Here is a 21,867-nt window from a genome sequence, read left to right as displayed (position 1 = left end):
TACACACATTGATGAATAACCCTTTGGGGCTATTCTATTTTCTGTGAGATGTGGGGGTGGAATCTATTTCCTAGTGACCTCCATATCTCACTGAACTGTGCAGATATTTCCCATGATACACTAAGTCTTCTCTCAGGATGACTGTTCGACACATTTTGTTTCACCTGCAGCCACATACTCCATCACAGCTGACAGTTACCTTGACGGTACTGTGTTGAATGAAAGGGAAAAAAACAAGAGTTTTATCTAATTTTTTATCTGCATGACATTAAAATTTTCCTTTTGTTTTTCCAAAAAGCAAACATATTTCAAGAAAATGCGACAGTAACACAAAAAACTCAATGGAAAATTAGCTTTTGGCCAAAACCAACATCAATTATGAGCAAAATTATGTGGGGGCAGACCAACAACAAAAACGGATGAAGTAGCAGTAATTTTGATAAAACATTTAGAGTGGCCAAATAGCAGAGCAGTTATCTTGTTCATCCCAGTTGTCTCAGGGCTGAGTGAGAGAAAACAAACTTTCAGATGGATTATCTTCTAGCATTACCAGCTTCATTATTATGTGAAATATCCTACCATTTGGTAAACTAGCTTACTGTCTGCGTCTCCTCCCATGCATACAAGCTTCCTGTGGGCATCACTGGCAAGGCCGGCCTTTATGGCCCATCCAAAGTCAATAAGGTGCCTTCTTGAACAGCTGCAGTCCATGTGGTGAAGGTGCTCCTACAATGCTTTTGTTCCAGGATTTTGACCCAGCGACAATGAAAGAACGGTGATATATGTCGAAGTCAGGAGGGAGGTGACTTCGAGGGTAACTTGGAGGTGATGTTGTTCCCATGCTCCTGCTGCCCATGTTCTTAAGGTGATGGAGGTCCCAGGTTTAGGAGATGTTCCCGAAGCATTGGCAACTTGCTGCAGTAGATCCTGAAGATAGGACACACTGCAGCCATGGTACACTGTTGTTGCAGGGGTGGGGGGGGCGGGGTGTAGTGGATATTTAAGCTTGTGGATGGAGTGGCGACCAAGCAGACTGCTTTGACCTGGATGGTGTTGAGCTTCTTGAGTGCTGTTGCAGCTGCACCCATCCAGGCTAGTGGAGAGTATTCCTTCACACTCCTGACTTGTGATTTGTCAGTGGTAGACACACTTTGGGGAGTCAGGAGATGTGTTGTTCACCTCAGAATACATAGCCTTCACCAGCTCAAGTAGCCACAACAATTATGTGGCTGGTTCAGTTGAGCTTCTGGTCAATGGTGACCTTCAGGCTTTTCATGGTGGGGGACTCGGCGATGGTAATGCCATTGAATGTCATGGGAAGGTGGTTAAGCTCTTTCTTGTTGGAGATGGTCATTGCTTGGCACTTGTGTGGCGCAAATGTTTCGTGCCACATTAGCCCACGCCAGGTCTTGCTGCATGTACGCATGGACTGCTTCATTATCTGAGGGATTGCAAATGAAGCTGAACTGTGCAATTATCAATGAACAATCCTTCTTCTGACCTTACAATGGAAGGAAGGTCATTGATGAAGCAGCTGAAGATAGTGGGGCCTACCTCAGTGAGAAACCTGGGATGACGCAGTCGACAACAAGGACTTTAAAAAGAGGTGAGATAGGTGAAACAAGGTGAAAGGCTTGAAGAAGTATCAGAGTATCATTTTGCTGATGCGGTTTTAGAAGCATGTCAACACCCTGGGGATAAAAACCAGGAAAAAGGGAAAACGTAGACTGGCAGTGCACAATTGTGGAAAACTAAAAGGACTGTCCAATCTAACCTGCAAGAGGCTGAAACCATGTTCCAACCTAACAATGAGAGATGGAACATGTGGAGTAATAAACATATTTTTAGCTAGGGAGAAACAACTGGTGTTATGGCACAGGTCCTGGGGCTTTGCAGGACATGAGAGTAGACCACTACATGAGGCAACACTTATCTTCAACGTTTTAATGACATATTACAATTTCCCCAGAACCATTCAAGCTGGGATTACCTCCTTTGGTATATGAAGGAGACTTAAAAGAGAAATGGTTTTCTTCAAATCAAGTATTTATATGCTTAGCATAACATTTCACATCATTCTTACTTCAAAAATCACATTTAATTAAGTACAGCACTGAATCAAGATTAAAAAGGAACTGTCGTCAGCAGTAAACTCTGCAGGTTTCTTTATCCTTTTTCAAAGCTTTCCCACAATTTTAAAAACAAATAAAATGCTTTTCAGGAGCATTGCAAGCCTATCTAATAACACTCTTCTGGGCTGGACTTATGCCTTCTTCATTGATAGCCATGTCCCAATGCATTAGCTTATTGTTTGAAGAAACTGAGAAAGCAATTTATAGGATAAAGTTCTCCGGGACCACTTCATTTTCTCCCCAACCAGTGTAATCATTTATATGTTGTATGTTCGCTTTTAGCAAATGAAGATCTTTATATTAAAAGTAACTGTAGAAATTTACACCGGGGAAAATTATTTGTTGAAATTCCACTGTTTGCAGACCAGTATAAGAAATTCTATAAAATTTGTAGCACCCCTTTTCACATATTCAATATTTTGTGATTTTATGGGTGGGATTAACTAGCTACAAGAGAACACTTCAGTTTCTCAGCAAACAAAATGGTACTGCAACAACCGTTTATTTTTTTAAAATTACCACTTCTGAGCATATAAATGCTCAGTTAACAAGTTTTCCCCCAATATTTAATAGTGATTTTAGCGAGTTATGTTGGGCTCTGCAGCCTCAAATATATTTCATGCATGAGACTGAAGTCTAATACCTGATAATTGTGTCATTTGGGCACTAAAATTTGAATTATTCAATAACTTGAATTAAGCAATGTAAATAATACAGCAAAGTGGGAATTTGGTGAAAAATGTAATTACCAGATGATATGAATTAAGCAACTTTGAATAAAGAGTAGACTGCCGAGAATGGACAAGGATGTGAAACCTCACATCCCAATCCGTTAAGTTTTCTTTTTCAAGTGCAAAAAATTTATAATGCACCTTCATGCTTGGATATACTGCGGCCCACATTAATTAGGTGATTTAAAAAAACAAATATATGCAATAAGTTAACTTAATAATTGAGAACGAGCTCATTTAAATTAGTGAAAAAAGTCACAGAAAGCCACAAGCATAAATTCTTATCAATCCTAAAATACTATTGAATGTTCTGCACTCAACTTGATCTTCATTTTATGAATTGTGAGGATACTTCTGTGCTAACAACTTTTATCCATTTAGAATTAAAATACAGCCAGAAAAAAAATCTCATAGCATTTATGTTATACATTATTTCTATCCCGATGCTGGGTTCTGAATGAGGAATGTTGAAATATATCAAAACTAATGGACTGGATTGCCACAGGTTTTATTATTTCCATACCCAATGAAAAGTGAAACACCAATGGAAAAAAAAATCACAGACATAATATCCTTCATATTTAATATATTTCTACAAACCAAGGCTGAGATATTATGAGCCAACACAGACAATCATAACAATCTTGGAAAAAAATCTTGTGAAGTGAAAGGAAAATACAGAAATATGCTGTATTATAACAGGCCTAATGTTGCATGGATACTGCAAACAAGCCACTTGCCAATCAATAGTGTAATTTATTTTCAGTTTGGTTAAAATAGTAGAAGACTGGTCCTAACTCTAGTTAGTAACCAAATCTACACATTGACATTTAATGTCTTAGAAAGTGATGACTACAGTATTCATTGCATCTTCAGGAGTGACAGTGGAGTCGTATTACAGAGTGGACCCTGGAATCATTTAAGAACCCAATGGATGCTGCAACGCGGGGACTTTAGGATCATTGTGGATAGATGAATTAAGATGAGCCAAACGCCCGTCCTCATCTGCAACTATCTTGTGATTTCAAAGCTAGTTGGAAACTGTTTTTCTTTTAATTAAGAACGATGCATTGTTTCTTTCACTGTAGTGAATTAATTTGCTCTTTTCCACTCAAAACATAAAAGTAGAAAAGTTTAGGAACCATTTATGACCGTCAATATTACCACAAGCAGCACCATTAGAAAGTGAGCAACACTGTAGGAAGTTTAATTCCAATTCTGAAATTTGATGATCCAGCCCTAAAGATGCAAATATTGGTTATTGAAAAATTACTGAAAAGTACTGCCTATCTCTCAAATTGTACCCGACTTCCCCTCTCTATTTTCTAAGTATTTTGTAATTTAGTCACTACTAAAGTCTGCCCTTTAATATGATTGCTTTTCTGCTTCTTTTCAGACCTCAGCCAAATCTCTCCATATCTTCTACTCATTCCCAGCTCTGATTTGTGTGTGTGGGTTCCCCTCTTTCATCAAGTTTTGTACTCCAATTTCTCCTGTTTCAATACCAACTTCCATTAACACAGTACTATGCGGCAATGGGTTGGTGCAAATAAATATAAATCTCCCCAGTCTTCCACTTCTACAGACCTCTAGTGTCTGTTGCATGAAAGCTGCAATTGTGTACATCAGAAAAAAGTATTATGATCTTCAATCATTGGTGGAAAAACTAAAGTTCCTTCAAGCATGCACAGGACCAATACCAAAATACGAAGAACTTTTATAGTTACATTATGAAAGAGGGTGGTCAGGAGCAGTGTTGGCCCCTTAAAAACTGAAAATGGGGATATTGTCATTGACAATGGGGAAATGGCAGACATGTTGAACGATTACTTTGCGTCAGTATTTACAGTAGAAAAAGAGGATAGCATGCCGGAAATCCCAAGAAAACTAATATTGAATCGGGGACAGGGACTCGATAAAATTAATATAAGTAAAGCAACAGTAATGAAGAAAATAATAGCATTAAAGTGACAAATCCCCAGGACCAGATGGTTTCCATCCCAGGGTCTTAAAGGAAGTAGGTGAGCACATTGCGGATGCCCTAGCTATAATCTTTCAAATTCTCTAGATTCAGGAACTGTCCCTCTGGATTGGAAAATTGCACATGTCACTCCGCTTTTTAAGAAAGGAGAGGGAAACCAGGGAATTATAGACCAGTTAGCCTAACATCTGTTGTGGGGAAAATGGTGGAGTGTATAATTAAGGATAGGGTGACTGAACACCGAGAATTTTCAGTTAATCAGAGTGCCAGCGTGGATTTGTGAAAGGTAGGTCGTGCCCGACAAACCTGATTGAATTTTTTTGAAGAGGTGACTAAAGTAGTGGACAGGGGAATGTCAATGGATGTTATTTATATGGACTTCCAGAAGGCACTTGATAAAGTCCCACATAAGAGACTGTTAGCTAAGATAGAAGCCCATGGAATCAAGGGAAAAGTACGGACTTGGTTAGGAAGTTGGCTGAGCAAAAGGCGACAGAGAGTAGGGATAATGGGTAGCTACTCACATTGACAGGATGTGACTAGTGGAGTCCCGCAGGGATCTGTCTTGGGGCCTCAATTATTCACACTATTTATTAACGACTTAGATGAAGGCATAGAAAGTCTCATATCTAAGTTTGCCGATGACACAAAGATTGGTGGCATTGTAAGCAGTGTAGATGAAAACATAAAATTACAAAGCGATATTGATAGATTAGGTGAATGGGCAAAACTGTGCCAAATGGAATTCAATGTAGACAAATGTGAGGTCATCCACTTTGGATTAAAAAGGATAGAACAGGGTACTTTCTAAATGGTAAAAAGTTAAAAACAGTGGATGTCCAAAGGGACTTCGGAGTTCACGTACATAAATCATTGAAGTGTCATGAACAGGTGCAGAAAATAATCAATAAGGTAATGGAATGCTGGCCTTTATATCGAGAGGAGTAGAGTACAAGGGGGCAGAAGTTATGCTGCAGCTATACAAAACCCTGGTTAGACCGCACCTGGAGTACTGTGAGCAGTTCTGGGCACCGCACCTTCGGAAGGACATATTGGCCTTGGAGGGAGTGCAGCGTAGGTTTACCCGGACTTCAAGGGTTAAGTTACGAGGAGAGATTACACAAATTGGGGTTGTATTCTCTGGAGTTTCGAAGGTTAAGGGGTGATCTGATCGAAGTTTATAAGATATTAAGGGGAACGGATAGGGTGGATAGAGAGAAACTATTTCCGCTGGTCTTGGAGTAGGGGGCACAGTCTAAAAATTAGAGCCAGACCTTTCAGGAGCGAGATTAGAAAACATTTCTACACACAAAGGGTGGCGGAAGTTTGGAACTCTCTTCTGCAAACGGCAATTGATACTAGCTCAATTGCTAAATTTAAATCTGAGATAGATAGCTTTTTGGCAAAGCTATTAAGGGATATGGGCCAAAGGCGGGTATATGGAGTTAGATCACCGATCAGCCATGATCTTATCAAATGGCGGAGCAGGCCGATGGGCTGAATGGCCTACTCCTGTTCCTATGTTCCTAGGACTACTCCTTACCTCCTCTTCAAGCACCCTTGTGGGGCAATAGGGAATTAAGAATTGCCCCTTTGAAGTTCTTTGTATTACAAATGAAATATTTACAAATCTAAACAGAACAATTTATATGTAAAACAGGATCATAACATGACAGAACTCTGCTCAAGATTTGCTTGCCATACTGCTACACTTGTTTACACATATGCACTCTGCTGTAAGCATGAATCAATTCTATAAGTACTGCAGTATGGGAAATGGAGTCTGAGTGAATGTCATTTTACAAAGTTTGAAGTTTGTTTAGTTTAAGTGTAGAGCATAGGATTATTTAAAGGATGCAAGGCAGATAGCAAAAAATTGGATCTGAATAGCAAGAAAAATATAGCTTCAGTCAGAAGTGAAAAGTCAGGATTTTTAGACACAAATATTTCTGTACAGTAATTACATGTGTGATTCTGCACAAAAACAAATCCCATCATGCAAAATTTTTAAACACAATTCCAGTTATAAGGAAGTTATTTTTTGTTAACTTGTCTTTGAATTCCAGCTTGCTATCTAAAATCAGTGCCTGTGCTTTTAAATACATGGAGTTGCAGTTTCCAGCTGGACCAAGACCAAAAGGAACCAAGGGAATCGGATATGTCTTTACATGATTACTGAAATTTGATTTAACTTGTTTCAAGTTAATTTATTACCTCAGTTGCATTTAAGTTCAGAATGTTCAGTTTTGTTGCTCTTTAAGATAATGAGATGACATCACATGTAAGAGGGTGGTAGACAAGATATGGACAGTTCTCAGAATGGCCATTTTCCAAAATAAACTGGGCATCCAAAGAGTGGAGAATACTTAGTAAAATTTGATTAGAATGCAGCGAAGTATTAGAGGTGACAAGTTAATCACAAAGTACCCAATGGACAGTGTTCAGTTACATTTTAGCAAATACTCTTAATTTGTGGATAACCAATCTGTGTTCTCAACTAAGGAATCTGAAGTCAAGATATGCAATTAAGAACTTCTGCTTAAGGACTATCAATTCTGTTTTTTTTTTGCGAAAGTACAAAAAGCCTTATTTTCCTTACCCTCTTCATAAAAAGACAATACAATGAAAACAAACATGTATACAAGGAAAACCATACCCCATATTGTCTTTCTCTCCCTTTTCTTTTTCTCTGAATTACAAAACATATCAAATAGATTGTAACATGGATTTCCTATCTGAAATCAAGTTCCACATTAATAGAATCACCACTAATTCCAATTACGTTAAAATATTTACTGTATATCCAAAATTCAACCCAAGAATTTTTTTGAATCAGACTTAACGGGGGGGGGAAATTTTGACCTCCCCTCCCTCCCAGGCCAGGCGGGAGAGGGGCTGGGGGTTAAATTCTTAAAAATCTGAAACTGACCCCAACCCACCACGAACGCGCCTACTTCCGGGTCAACCAGGATGGATTGGGTTGGGGGGGGGGGGGGTGCAAGTAACCTGCTCTCGAGGGACGGGACAGTAATTTAAATAAGTTAATAAGGTTGCATGCCTCAGATTTTAGCATCCTTTTAGATTTAACAGCTGCAGGCTGGGTTTCCTAGGGCTCGGGAAACCCGATAGCTGAAGGGAGATGAGCACTGCCGGATCCAGCAGGTAAGTGAGTTTCCAGGACTGCTTGTGGGCAGAAGCAGGAGTGCTTCTCCCCGGCCCCTTAGCTAACCTGCCGCGATCGGCCTCCGTCCCCACGATCGCTGACCACCCCCCCACAACCCGGCGATCTCCAGGCCTACCCGCAATCCAACACCCCCTCTGATCACTCCCTCCTCTCCGGTACCTGGCTGCAACCTTCCAGCACAGGCCTTCCCGGCCAACAGCCAGCCAGCCTCTCAATCTGGCTGGCTGCCGGCCAGGAGACGGAGAAAAAAAATCCAAATGCGGTCCTGCCGTTAAATTCCAAGTAATCAATTTTGGTAGACAGTAATTGGTTGGAGCCAAAAACAACCAATTCAGAGAGATGCTTCACAAAATTGATATGAGCCTTTTAGTGTTCAGATTGCAGAAAGACTTGGAAAGATGATACTGTGGTACCAGTAAGCAAGTCAGTTTATCATAGCTTAATGGGTGCAAGAACTGTGGTACACTAAGTGATTATTAAATATGTATATGAAGGACTAAATATCCATTTAACAGACTGAGTTCCAGCAAAGAGAATATTCTAGGAAATTGCTCCATAAGCTGAAAAACAGAAACCTGATCTCTCACTACTCTATCAATAGAATTTTGGACAGTTAAATTTGAGGTGCAGCTGCAGCAATTAATATTTTCTAGGCATAAATGTAGAAATCTGCCTTTAGGTTAGTTTTACTTGGGAGCTTGTAGGAAACTGACACCCAGCTGCATTCCTCCAGTGTTGTCGAGGATGGACTCTGGCATGGAACTGGCCTCTCCTGTCCAGTGGTCAGTCACCTGACGAAGGAGGTAATCTCCAAAAGCTTGTGATTTTCAAATAAAATTGTTGGACTATAACCTGGTGTTGTAAGATTCTTTACATTTGTCAACCCCAGTCCATCACCGGCATCTCCACATAGTGGTCAGTACGGCATTGCACTTATCAGAACACAGAATCCAAGAGCAAGGTTTTCTCTGTGGTATGCTAAATGGGGCGTCAATATTCAATCACTGGGTGTACACAGTCATGGTAGGATGTTGAACTTACAGAAATTGACCAATTCAACAAGAATGTGCATTTATACAGCACCTTTAATGTAAGGAGTAATTTTAAGAAACAATATAGGTGCCATTACACTACTGGGTGTATTCTATAGGTGACCAACTAGAGGGAAAGATACAGAGGAGCAAATTTGCAGGGAAATTACATGGGGTACGAGAGCCATAGAATGGTGATAATGGGGGGACATCAATTATCCTAATATAGACTCGGATAGTAATAGTGTAAAGGGCACAGAGGGGGAAGAACTTAAGTGTGTTCAGGAGAACTTTCTTGAGTACATTTCTGGCCCAACAAGGAAGGAGGCATTGCTGGATCAGGTTCTGGGGAATGAGGTGGGTCAAGTGGAGCAAGTGTCAGTAGGGAAACATAGGGAACAGTGATCAGTGTCATAAGGTTTAGATTAACTGTGGAAAAAGACAAGGAGCTATCTAGAATAAAAATACTTAATTGGAGGAGGGCCAATTTCAGTGGGTTGAGAACGGATTTGGCTCGGGTCAATTGGAATCAAAGATTGGCAGGCAAAACTGTAATCGTACAATAGGCAGCCTTTAAAGAGGAGATGGGTCGGGTACAGTCAAGGTACATTCCCACAAGAGGGAAAGGTAGGGCAACCAAAGCCAGAGCTCCCTGGATGACAAAAGAGATAGAGAGTAAGATGAAGCAGAGAAAGGGGGCGTATGACAGATGACAGGTTGATAATATAAGTGAGAACCAGGCAAAATATAGAAAGTTCAGTGGGAAAGCGAAAAAGGAAATAAGAGGGGCAAAGAGAGAGTATGAGAATCGACTGGCAACGAATATAAAAGGGAATCCAAAAGTCTTCTACAGGCATATAAATAGTAAACAGGTAGCAAATGGAGGGGTGGGGCCGAGTAGGGACCAAAAAGGAGACCTACGCATGGAAGCAGAGGGCATGGTTGAGGTATTAAATGAGTACTTTACATCTGTCTTTACCAAGAAGATGCTGCCAAAGTCACAGTAAAAGAGGAGGCGGTTGAGATATTGAATGGGCTAAAAATTGCTAAAGAGGAGGTACTAGAAAGGCTGGCTATACTTAAAATAGATAAGTTACCAGGTCCGGATGGGATGCATCCTAGGTTGCTGAGGGAAGTCAGGGTGGAAATTGCGGAATTGTGGAAGTACTGGCCATAATCTTCCAATCATCTTTAGATACGGGGGTGGTGCCAGAGGACTAAAGAATTGCAAATGTTATACCCTTGTTCATAAAAGGGTGTCAGGATAAACCCAGGAACTACGGGCCAGTCAGTTTAACCTTGGTGGTGGGGAAACTTTTAGAAATGATAATCTGGGACAAAATTAACACAGTCACTTGGAGAAGTGTGGATTAATTAAGGAAAGCCAGCATGGATTTGTTAAAAGCAAATCGTGTTTAACTAACTTGATTGGTATGTCATCAAAAAACTCAGAGGGTTGATGAGGGCAATGTGGTTGATGTGGTGTATATGGACTTCCAAAAGGCATTTGATAAAGCGCCACAAATAGGCTTGTCAGCAAAGTTGAAGCCCATGGAATAAAAGGGGCAGTGGCAGCATGGATACGAAATTGGCTAAATGACAGGAAACAGACCAGCAGTTGTTTTTCGGACTGGAGGAAGGTATATAGTGGTGTTCTCCAGGGGTCAGTACTAGGACCACTGCTTTTCTTGATATATATTGATGACTTGGACTTGGGAGCACAAGGCACAATTTCAAAATTTGCAGATGACACAAAATTTGGAAGTGTATTGAACAGTGAAGAGGATAGTGATAGACTTCAAGAGGACATTGACAGGCTGGTGGAATGGGTGGACACATGGCAGATGAAAGTTACCACAGAGAAGTGCGAAGTGGTACATTTTGGTAGGAAGAACGAAGAGGGGCAATATAAACTGAAGGGTACAATTCTGAAGGGGATGCAGGAATTGAGAGTATACATGCACAAATCGTTGAAGGTGGCAGGGCAGGTTGAGAGCGCGGTTAAAAAAGCATACCGGATCCTGGGCTTTATAAATAGAGGCATAGAGTACAAAAGTAAGGAAGTTATGATGAACCTTTCTAAAAACCTGGTTCGGCCACAACTGGAGTATTGTGTCCAATTCTGGGCAGCACACTTTAGGAAGGATGTGAAGGCCTGAGAGAGGGTGCAGAAAAGATTTACTCGAAAGGTTCCAGGGATGAAGGACTTCAGTTACATGGATAGGCTGGAGAAGCTGGGGTTGTTCTCCTTAGAGCAGAGATGGTTGAGAGGAGATTTGATAGAGGAGTTCAAAATCATGAGGGGTCTAGGCAGAGTAGATAGTGAGAAACTGTTCCCATTTGCAGAAGGATCAAGAACCAGAAGACACAGATTTAAGGTGATTGGCAAGAGAACCAAAGGCGACATGAGGAAAAACTTTTTTTTTTTACGCAGCAAGTGTTTATGATCTGGAATGCACTGCCTCGGTGGGTGGTGGAGGCAGATTCAATCGTGGCTCTCTCAAGGGAATTGGATAAGTATTTGAATGGAAAAAAATTTGCAGGTCTATGGGGAAAGGGCAGGGGAGTGGAACTAGCTGGATTACTCTTGGAGAGCTGGCACGGGCTCGACGGGCCAAATGGCCTCCTTCTGTGCTGAACCATTCTATGATTTTAATAAGTGCCGCAGAGCATTTCACAAAAGAAATGGACATTTATTTTGAGTAGTCTTTCGCACTGAGCACAAGAAAACTATCTGATGAAGCCCTAAAAACATAAGTCACACACTATCAAAGATTTCAGAATTAGAGATTCACTGCTCTTTGTTCAAGGCATCAGAAGAATCGCTTCATTTTTGGACGAGATTAACTATCTCAAATCAACAGATTAGATTTGAAGCCAAGTGACAACCAGACAGCAAGTTCTAATCATGATGTTGCAGTAACTTCTTATTCACTATGACTGTTTTTAATGAGCTTTACTGCTATTGGTAATTGATACACTTCTATTGCTTTCATGGTCTGACTGATTCCTTCTTGTGAATAGGCACAATATTTGGTAGCTTCCAACCAGAAGGAACACAATATACGCAGAGAGATAATTGAAACAGGTGAGCCAAAGAAGCAGCTCCCTGCTTTAGGGAATGGAAATTGACCACGGTTACAGCTCCTGATAGTCAATTGAGTGATCTCTGTCTGAAGTACTTCAGCTGACGTTGGATGGGACCAGAAGAAGCTCAGTTGTGATGATTACATGGACAAATAACTACCAGCACTCTGTCAAAGCTCACACGTGAATAATGGCCAACTGGACGAGGTACCTTGGGTTATCTGGCACCACTGAAATTGTACCCAAAGCAAGGCGTCACCTTCTTCAAGAAAAGGGGGCGTGGGGGATTTGAGAAGAAAAGAAAAACAAAGGAATAGGATATCACTAATTCAAACAGAAAACTTTAGAAAATTATTCAGAACTTGGGTACCTCTTTTCCTCTAACATTATGATATGGAAAAATTCAGAATTTCAATAATAGTATAGTTAATAGCTACACTCATCAGTCTTAAGTATCATCCAATGGTTAAAATGGATTTTGTTGCTTAAACAGAATTTGGAGCCAAATGAAGTCTGGTTGCAATCTCCATTTATTGAAACAGTGAGAACAGGTTTGAACCACTCCAGGTTTATGAATTCCAAATCACACTGGGTTTCATAATTTGTTGAATCAGTGCATAATCCAAATCAAACATCTATTCATTTCAAAATGAGACAAGACATAACAAAAGCATTTACAAATATATATATCTGCATAATTACACATACACCTTTGTTTTGTATTCAAAACATTCACAGATTATATTTGATTTAGATTAAATTAGGAGTCATGTATTCTGGTTTTACCCAACATGGTCCAAAACAAGTCACGTACTTACTATTTAGCAGAGTCTGACAACTGATACTCTCGTCTTCGGTCGTAGCACTCTTGAATTCCCGGATCATTCCACAGAGTCTTTATTGCACTTACATATGGACTACTGAACGATGCTACTTTTTCTACATCAACCTCTCGAATCAATTGTGCATTGGCCTATAAAAAACAAAAGTATAATTTGTTCTCTGCTTGTCTCTTACCCAAGATCTCACAAAAGAAATTGTCATTATTATCCATGTTAAATACATAAACCACTGATTACCTACCACCAAAACCAATGCTAAAACTTTGTAAGATGAGTGGCAATGGCCTGTTCCTTTGACCCGACCAGAGCCAGACACTAACTAATCAACTCACTCCCCACATCCCCCACCCCCCCCTCCACCGCCCTCCCTCTTGGCCCCATGGTTACAGACACTTCTATCCCTGACATGTCCCGAACGTCTTGAAAAGTCCTTCCATCCCTCCCTCTTTTTAAAAATCCCACACTCAGCTCCTGTATTTTCTGTAACTACTGCTATTATCTCCAACTACTACTCCTTTACAAGGCTTTTGAATTAACTATACACACCTATGTGCCTTTGGCCCCTATTTCACAAATCTCCCAGTTGTCCTCTCAGGCTAAATCCGGTAGCACGCAATCTTGCGCGGTTCCACTCCAAGCTAAGCTTTTTACCATCCAGCCTATCAAGATTGTATTCTTCCAGCTTTAGAATATTGCTTGCTTACATCCCCATCATTGTTGAAATATTAATCTATGCTTTCACCACCTCAAGAATTGACTTACATAGGAACAATTGTAGGCTATTCAGTCCCTCGAGACTGTTCCGCCATTCAATTAGATCTTGGCTGATCTGTACCTCAACTCCATTTATCCGTCTTTGCTCCATATCCCGTAGCATCCTTACCTAACAGAAATCCATTGATCTCAGTCGTGAAAATTTAAATTGACCCAGCATCCTTCGCCTTTTGGGGAGGGGGAGGGGGGGACAAAATTCCAGATTTCCACTCCCCTTTGTGAAAAAGTGCTTCCTGATTTCTAATGGGCTAGCTCTAATTTTAAGATTATGCCCTCTTGTTCTGGATTCCTCCACCAGAGGAAGTAGATTCTCTTTTTCTACTCGAATCCCTTTATCATTGTAAACACCTTGATCAGATCATGCCTCAACCTTCTCAACGCAAGAGAATACAAGCTAAGTTCATGCAACCATAATTTTACCTTTTAAGCCCTGGTGACTTTGCACTGCACCCCTTCCAAGGCGAATATATCTTTTTACAATATATGATTTTACAAGAACTGCTATATAAAAGCAAGTTGTTGTTGGATAGTATTCAGCAACTGTATCTTTTTCTTTTAGATAGTAATAACTCACGTGTTGATGGGTTCCTCGTGACCATTTCAGAACTCTGGATTAAAAATTTAGCATTTGTATGGAATCTTTATTCCAATTCTAAATTAGTCAAAACACCGTAAATACAATCCATTATATAAATTGGTACTTTCAACCATAAATAATTTTTTTCCACTTGCTTATTCTGCATATTTATGTTCTGGATACCTTAATTTGCAAATGGTCTACATTTAAACTGTTCTATAGAAATAGAATGCCTCAATGTGTTTTTGATTTGTCTCATTAGCATCAGATTTTGAAGATTGATGTACATGATATGATTTAATTCCAAAATAGTTAGGTGGGTATCATTGATCTTGTCACAAACATTGTAGATCCTCAATTAAAATGTACAGGTTACTGAGAACAACATTTTAATGATATAAAAGAAATCAATACTAGGTTAAATGCACTGAATTTAGACCAAGCACTAGGTCTAGATGACACAAATCTCAGTTTTGAGGGATACAATTGGTGGCTTGGCAAAGACCTTGATTCAAAACAAATGAAATTAAAGATCAAAAGAATTACAACTTCCAAGTTGGAAAAATACAAGACAATAACCATAGCCATTAAATGTTACCTCTGTTGTGGGCAAACTGCTAGACAGTTATGAGAAACAACAGCATATCACTTGCAAAAATTAATTTAATAAGGAGTCAGCATGTATTTTGAAAAGGAGATTAAAACCGATGAACTGATTTGATAATTTTGAGTTTAAAGGGGCAATTCTGTGATCTCATGTGATCACCAGTCGCACAGGCCAAGCAGCGAGCTACAAAACTGTAGCCGATTCTTCAACTTGCACTCCCTTCAAGTTTAACTCCCAGCTACGAGCATAGGATCAGGTAATTGAGATGCTCTTCTACTTTAAAGGTGCTATATAAATGCAAGTTGTTTCTGTTACTATTATTAATAAAAGCCCAAATAATGTTTTACAGGGTATACCTAAATTTCCCAAACGCAGCATGACTTGATAAAAGCATAAGAAAGAGATATTATAGGTTGGGTGAAAGGAAAAGTTGATGAACTACACAGAAAATTGCCTGATGCCACCCCGCCCCCACAAAAAGAGTAAAGTTTCAAGCAGCCGCAACTCATGGTTTTTCACAGGGCTTATTCCTAGGTCTATTGCTCTTACCTTTTTAATCATTTAGTTGAGGGAATAATATAAACAGAATTAAATGTACTAACAATATTAACAGAATATGAGGGTAAAGCATGTTTCTGAAGAATTTGGTTCAAAAACTGATAAATGGGTTTAATTTGGTTAAATGTAAGATTACGTATTTTGGTGGTAGATTAGTTGGCTGGTACCTTTTTGCAATAGGTCAAATCTAAAGAATTTGGAAGCAACAAACTGTCCCTGTAAGTCAATTTGACAAGCATTATAAATATTAAAAAGTTAGACCAAATAACTGGGGTACGACCCCCTCCCCTGTCTGCGCCCAATTATCAGCCCCACCTTCTATCCCTGCTTGACCTGAATACTGCCACTGGAGATCAACTAGTAGTGGGTACGGTAGTTTCGTGGTTATGTTACTGGACTAGTAATCCAGAGCATGAGATTTCAAATTCTATCATGGCAGTTGGAGAATTTGTATTCAGTTTTTATTTTAAAATGGAAATAAAAAGCTGGTATCAGTAAAAAGTCACCATGAAGCTGTTGCAAAAACCCAACTAGGTTATTATTATTTAGGGAGTATTAACTGGCCTAGATGTAACTCCTGTCCCATACCAATGTAGCTGACTCTTAACTACCCTGTGAAGTAGCCTAGTAACAGGGACAGTTAGGGATGGGCAATAAATGACAGCCTTGCCAGCAATGTCTACATCCAGGAATGAAAGAAAAATTCAAGTTGATAAGTGAGTCACAGCATTCCATTTCAAAATGCATTCAAAACACCTATGTCAGGCTCTTACAATGGATTTTGCTAGGAGAAAAGTGTCAACATCTACCTGCAGTTGACATTATGATAGACCTTTACAAGGTTAAAAGACTTGTCAAAAGAACATTTGTGCCAGAAATACATTATTGGCACAGCATTGTGGCTTTGCAAGGCAACATGCAGTCCCCATTTCAAAACTACTGGGCAGATGCAGGCCCCTCTGAAAGCTGTCTTAGCAAGTTAACTTTTGTTCAGAAAATTAATAATCCTGAGCTGAAATAAAAATATATTTTTTTTCATGCTTTCACAGCCACATCTTTCCTCAGCAACTGTCTCCAGCGCCGACTCATTCCATGTGGATTCCAACTTAAATTCCACCCTTAATGTTTCGGATCCACCCATGATTACAGATATCTCCATGATATTCAGCGCTCCTCGAACCACTGCTCTCGCCACTTCCTGAGATTCCCAGTCAATGCCATGCACCGCCACATGAACACTCTCTCCAGCAGCACTGACTCACTATTTCAGAGTTGTCCTGTTCCGCAGTTCCATTTCATCCTTCACTTCATCCGGCACTTGAACAAAAAACTTTTTTTCTTCCTTTCAGGGGTCAAGGACCGTAAGCTTCAACAACTCTTAGATACCAACGACGCTCCTGATCCTTCTTCCCCTTCACTTTCTTCTGACCCCATCCCTCCCTCCAATCTCACCCTTTGTTGTATTTTCACTATCCCCTCTGACCCCAAACGATCAGCCCCAGCAAAGGCCTCAGCTTCATCCCCTTACGCCCCCACCTAAATGAATTTCGAGCTCGGCACGATGCTGAACTCTTGTTCCATCACCTTCGCCTCTGCACCCACTTCTTTGGCAGCAGTCTTTCCCCCCCCCAGCACAGCGGACCCGTTCGCCCATCTTCAGAATTCTCGTTCCACCAGGACCCCTCCCGCTGACCTCTTACCCTCTCGATCTTTTCGTTACAAACTGCCAACGTGACATCGGCCGTCCCAATTTCTCTACTCCCCTCACTCACTCTAACCTATCTCCCTCTGAACTTGCAGCACTCTGTTCTCTCAGGTACAACCCTGACATTGTCATTAAACCTGCTGACAAGTGCGGCGCTGTTATTGAGTGGTGCACAGACCTCTACCTTGTGGAGGCTGAATGCTGACTCTCTGACACCTCTTCCTACCTCCCCCTGGACCATGACCCCACCGCCGAACATCAAGCCATAGCTTCCCAGACCGCAACGTCCTCATCTCCTCTGGAGATCGTACACTAACCTCAGACCCCAACCCCGCACAGCCCGCTTCTACCTTCTTCCCTAGATCTACAAACAGGACTGTCCCGGGAGACCCATTGTTTCAGCCTGTTCTTGCCCCAAGGAACTTATTTCTTCCTATCTTGACTATTTTTTCTTCCCTTGTCCAGTCTCTTCTGACCTACATCCGCGACTCTTCCGACGCCCTCAGCCACTAACAGTTTCCAGTTCCCCAGTCCTAACCGTCTCCTTTTCACCATGGACGTCCAGTCCCTCTACTTCTCCATTCCTCACCAGGACGGCCTGCAGGCCCTCCGCTTCTTCCTTGAACGGGGACCCAACCAGTCTCCATCCACCACCACCCTCCTCCGCCTGGATGAACTTGTTCTTACGTTGAACTACTGCTCCTTTGACTCTGCTCACTTCCTCCAAATAAAAAAAGTGTTGCAATGGGAACCCACATGGGTCCAAGCTATGCATGCATTTTTGTGGGACACTTGGAACATTCCTTATTCCAGTCCTACTCAGGTCCCCTCCCTCACCTCTTTTTCCGGTACATCGATGACTGTAACGGTGCCATTTCCTGCTCTAGCTCTGAACTGGAAAATTTAATTAACTTCGCTTACATTTTCCACCCTTCCCTCTCCTTCACACATGGTTCATCTCCAACTCTTCTCTTCCTCAACTTCTCTATCTCCATTTCTGGGGATAGGCTGTCATCTAATATTTACTATAAGCCCACCAACTCCCACCGCTATCTTGATTCTTGATTACACTTCTTCCTACCCCGCTTCCTGTAAGGACTCTATTCCCTTCTCCCAGTTTCTCGGTAACATCTGTCCTGATGATGCCACCTTCCATACCAGTGCTTCCGATATGTCTTCCTTTTTCCTCAACCAAGGATTCTCCTCCATTGTAGTTGACAGGGCCCTCGACCGTGTCCTTCCTATTTCTCGCACTTCCGCCCTCACCCCTTCCCCTCCCTCCCAGAACCATGATAACGTCCCCCATGTCCTTACCTTCCACCCTACCAGCCTCCACATTCAACGTAATTTCCTCGGCCATTTTTACCACCTCCAGCACAATCCCACCACCAAACACATCTTCCCCTCCCCTTTCAGCATTCCAAAGGGTCCGTTCCCTCCGTGGCACCCTGGTCCACTCTTCCATTACCCCCAACACCCACTCTCCTCTCCACAGCACTTTCCAGTGTGTGCACAGCAGATGCAACACCTGCCCTTTCACCTCCTCCATTCCCACTGTCCAGGGCCCCAAACACTCCTTCCAGGTGAAACAGCAATTTACTTGTACTTCTTTCAATTTAGTATACCGTATTCGCTGCTCACAATGCAGTCTCCTCTACATTGGGGAGACCAAACGCAGACCGGATGATCGCTTTGCTGAACATCTCCACTCAGTCTGCAAGAGTGACCCTGACCTGGCAGTCGCTTGCCATTTTAATTCCTTGTCCCATTTCCACTCTGAACTCTATCCTTGGCCTCTCACACTGTTCTAAAGAAGCTCAACGGAAGCTCGAGGAACAGCACCTCACCTTGTGATTAGGCACTTTACAACCTTCTCAACTCAACACTGATTTTAATAACTTCAGATCATAACCGCTGCTCCCATTCTTTTGGACAGCAAGTGCTCGTAATGGTTCTGATGTTGCCATTTACAGCTCCTCTAGACCCAACTTTTGTTTCTTCACTTGTCCCATTATAACCCTCCTTGCCTAGCACCATCATCCCTTTTGTCATTTAATTACTCCTGCCCTAATCACAGACCTTCCCTTTTGTTCTTTCCTCCCCTCCTTCCCCCGGTTCTATACTTGCTTAAAAACTATTTAATCTGCAACTTCTTCCAGTTCTGACAAAGGGTCATCGACCTGAAACATTAACGGTTTCTTTTTCCACAGATGCTGCTTGACTTGCTGAGTATTTCCAGCATTTTCTGTTTTTATTTCTTACTCTACTGGCTCCCAGCTTCAGTTGTAAAATAAAAACAAGCCATCAATAAATACAGCCTTATAAACTGACTAGATCCTGCCCAGAGGTTCTTCCCACTGTACTCTCCAGCGTGCTTCAACGCTATTCCAACATGGCCCACTACTGTCCCAGCACTAGGTGGTGCAATCACACCTTCTCCATCCTCGCCCGCCCTCCCCGGCACTGTGCCAAATAGCGCACTCTCAGAGAGGAGACCATTTTCCTAGCCCTGATGAGTGCATCATTTTTTTCATAGCACCTGTCTGACATTGGGGGGGGTGGAGGAAAGAAGAGGGAGAGTGAAAGAAAAAGAGAGAGAAAAAGAAAAAAATCCTGTTGCAGGGAGGCAAGGAAGAAGGAACACAGATTCTGTTCTGTTGAATAGAGAGCAAATGCAAAAAAGGAAAAGATCCTTTAATGCTGTTTGGGAACTTGAGCTTCAACAGCCACTTTGTGAGCTTTGAACATGCAGAAAATCAGCAAAGGGGACACCTTTAATAAGGGACAATAAGAGTCTAAATAGGGTAGAGGAACAAAGAAATCTACGTGTACAGATACACAAATCACAAAGTAGCGATACAGGTTAGTAAGGCCATAAAAAAGGCAAACCGAGCACCATTTCTAGAGGGACAGAATTGAAAAGCAGTGAAGTTATGTTAAACATTTACAGAACCTTGGTTAGATCACACTTGGAATACTGTGCACAGTTCTGGGCTCCATAGTATAAAAAGGATATAGAGACATTGGAGAAGGTGCAAAAGAGATTCACAAGGATGATATCAGAACTGAGAGGATATACTTATCAGGAAAGGCTGAACAGGTTGGGACTCTTTTCTCTGCAATTCTTTAAGATAATGAAAGGGTAGACGTAGAGAAAGTGTTTCCACTTGTGGGGCAGTCCAAAACTAGAGGTCATAAATATAAAAGATAGTCACTAATAAATCCAATAGGGAATTCAAGAGAAACTTCTTTACCCAAAGAGTGGCAAGAATGTGGAATGTGCTACCACAAGGAGCAATTGAGGCAAATAGCAGAGATGCATTTGAGGGGAAGCTAGACAAGCACATGAGGGTGAAAGAAATAAAGGGTACGCTGATAGGGTTAGATGAAGAGGGGTGGGAGGAGGCTCATGTGGAGCATAACCGCCAGCATAGACCAGTTGGTCCACATGGCCCGTTTCTGTGCTGTGGGCTCAATGTAACTCGATCTAACCTTTGAGGCAGCAATGAAAGACCTCACCATCTCCTTAGTAAGTCAATAATTTACCCAGTTTTTCACCCTATGGTGCCTTTTTCATGCAATGCCCACATTTTCAGGTCTACAGAACCTGACCCTAATCATTGGACCAGATCCCATAAGGAATCAACCCAATAAAAAATGCATGGGAAATTAGCGATTTTGAAGAAAAATATATGCTAAACACATTTTACTAACTGCTATGCCACACAGGGTACCTGAATGACAAATGTGGTGGTGTTCCAATGAATATGTAGTTGAGCTACATTCACATGATCAAATGCAAGTCAATGCACTCTGCTTTTCACAATTACTAAAACCAAAATCTTTAAATGACTTGAAAGGGAACATAACACACCAATTTGTCATAGCAAGGCTAGAGCAGGCATCTACTGTTACAGTAAGGGTGTTCACACAGAAAAAAATAAAGAAAAAAAATCAAATGTCAATCACTGTTTACTCTGAAAAGTTTAGAAATCTCTGGAATTCTAGGCAATCTATCTTGTAATTGTAACACCTGAATACAGGAATTTTGTAATGTTTTCTTCAAAGTCAATGTGAAAATTGGTCTCTGGCACGGTCAGTTCAATGATAGGCAGGGTAACCATTTTAAACCTCCTTTTTGAAAAATGTTCAGATTTTTTATGGGTCTAAAACATACAAGCTTCAGAAACTAAACAGCATAATTAGAACCTTTGTAGCTCCTGGACTTTATGCATACTTGAATATATTTTGAGGAGGAAGCAAAGAGCAGAACCCTACTGGCTTATGACTGACTCCTTTATCTCTGAAAATCTGTCAGCTTCAGATCCATAATAGAATCACAGCAAGTTTTTCAAAAAGGAAAAGTTTAAGATAATCACCCCACCCACAATTATTCAGGTAATCTATGTAACGGACTGACTGTGAGCCAGAGACCAATTTCACATTGACTTCAAAAAAACTGTAGGAAATTACTGTGGTTCAGATGATAAGTATGTGTTACAATTAAAAGACAAGTTACCTCGAAAATCCAGGGACTTCTAAACCTTTAAGATTAACAATAGTTGCGGATACCCTTACCATGGCATTAAGTGCCTGCTGCAGACTTCCTATGATAAACTGACAAAAATTGTGTCCCTTTTTAATGTGATTATTGTTAG

At 41.1% G+C, this 21,867-nt stretch overlaps 1 protein-coding gene across 1 annotated transcript in view; it reads right to left on the bottom strand.

Moving 5' to 3' along the window:
* Window positions 1-21,867, bottom strand: part of LOC137299556 (guanine nucleotide-binding protein G(q) subunit alpha) — a 107,587-nt gene that overhangs the window by 14,460 nt on the left and 71,260 nt on the right. The window contains exon 3 of the mRNA XM_067968383.1: window positions 12,965-13,119. Coding sequence (XP_067824484.1) covers window positions 12,965-13,119 — 155 coding nt within the window. The remainder of the gene's footprint in view (window positions 1-12,964; window positions 13,120-21,867) is intronic.

Source organism: Heptranchias perlo, chromosome 29 (genome assembly GCF_035084215.1).
Source record: "Heptranchias perlo isolate sHepPer1 chromosome 29, sHepPer1.hap1, whole genome shotgun sequence".
NCBI lineage: Eukaryota > Metazoa > Chordata > Chondrichthyes > Hexanchiformes > Hexanchidae > Heptranchias > Heptranchias perlo.
This window is presented reverse-complemented; position numbering and strand designations above follow the sequence as displayed.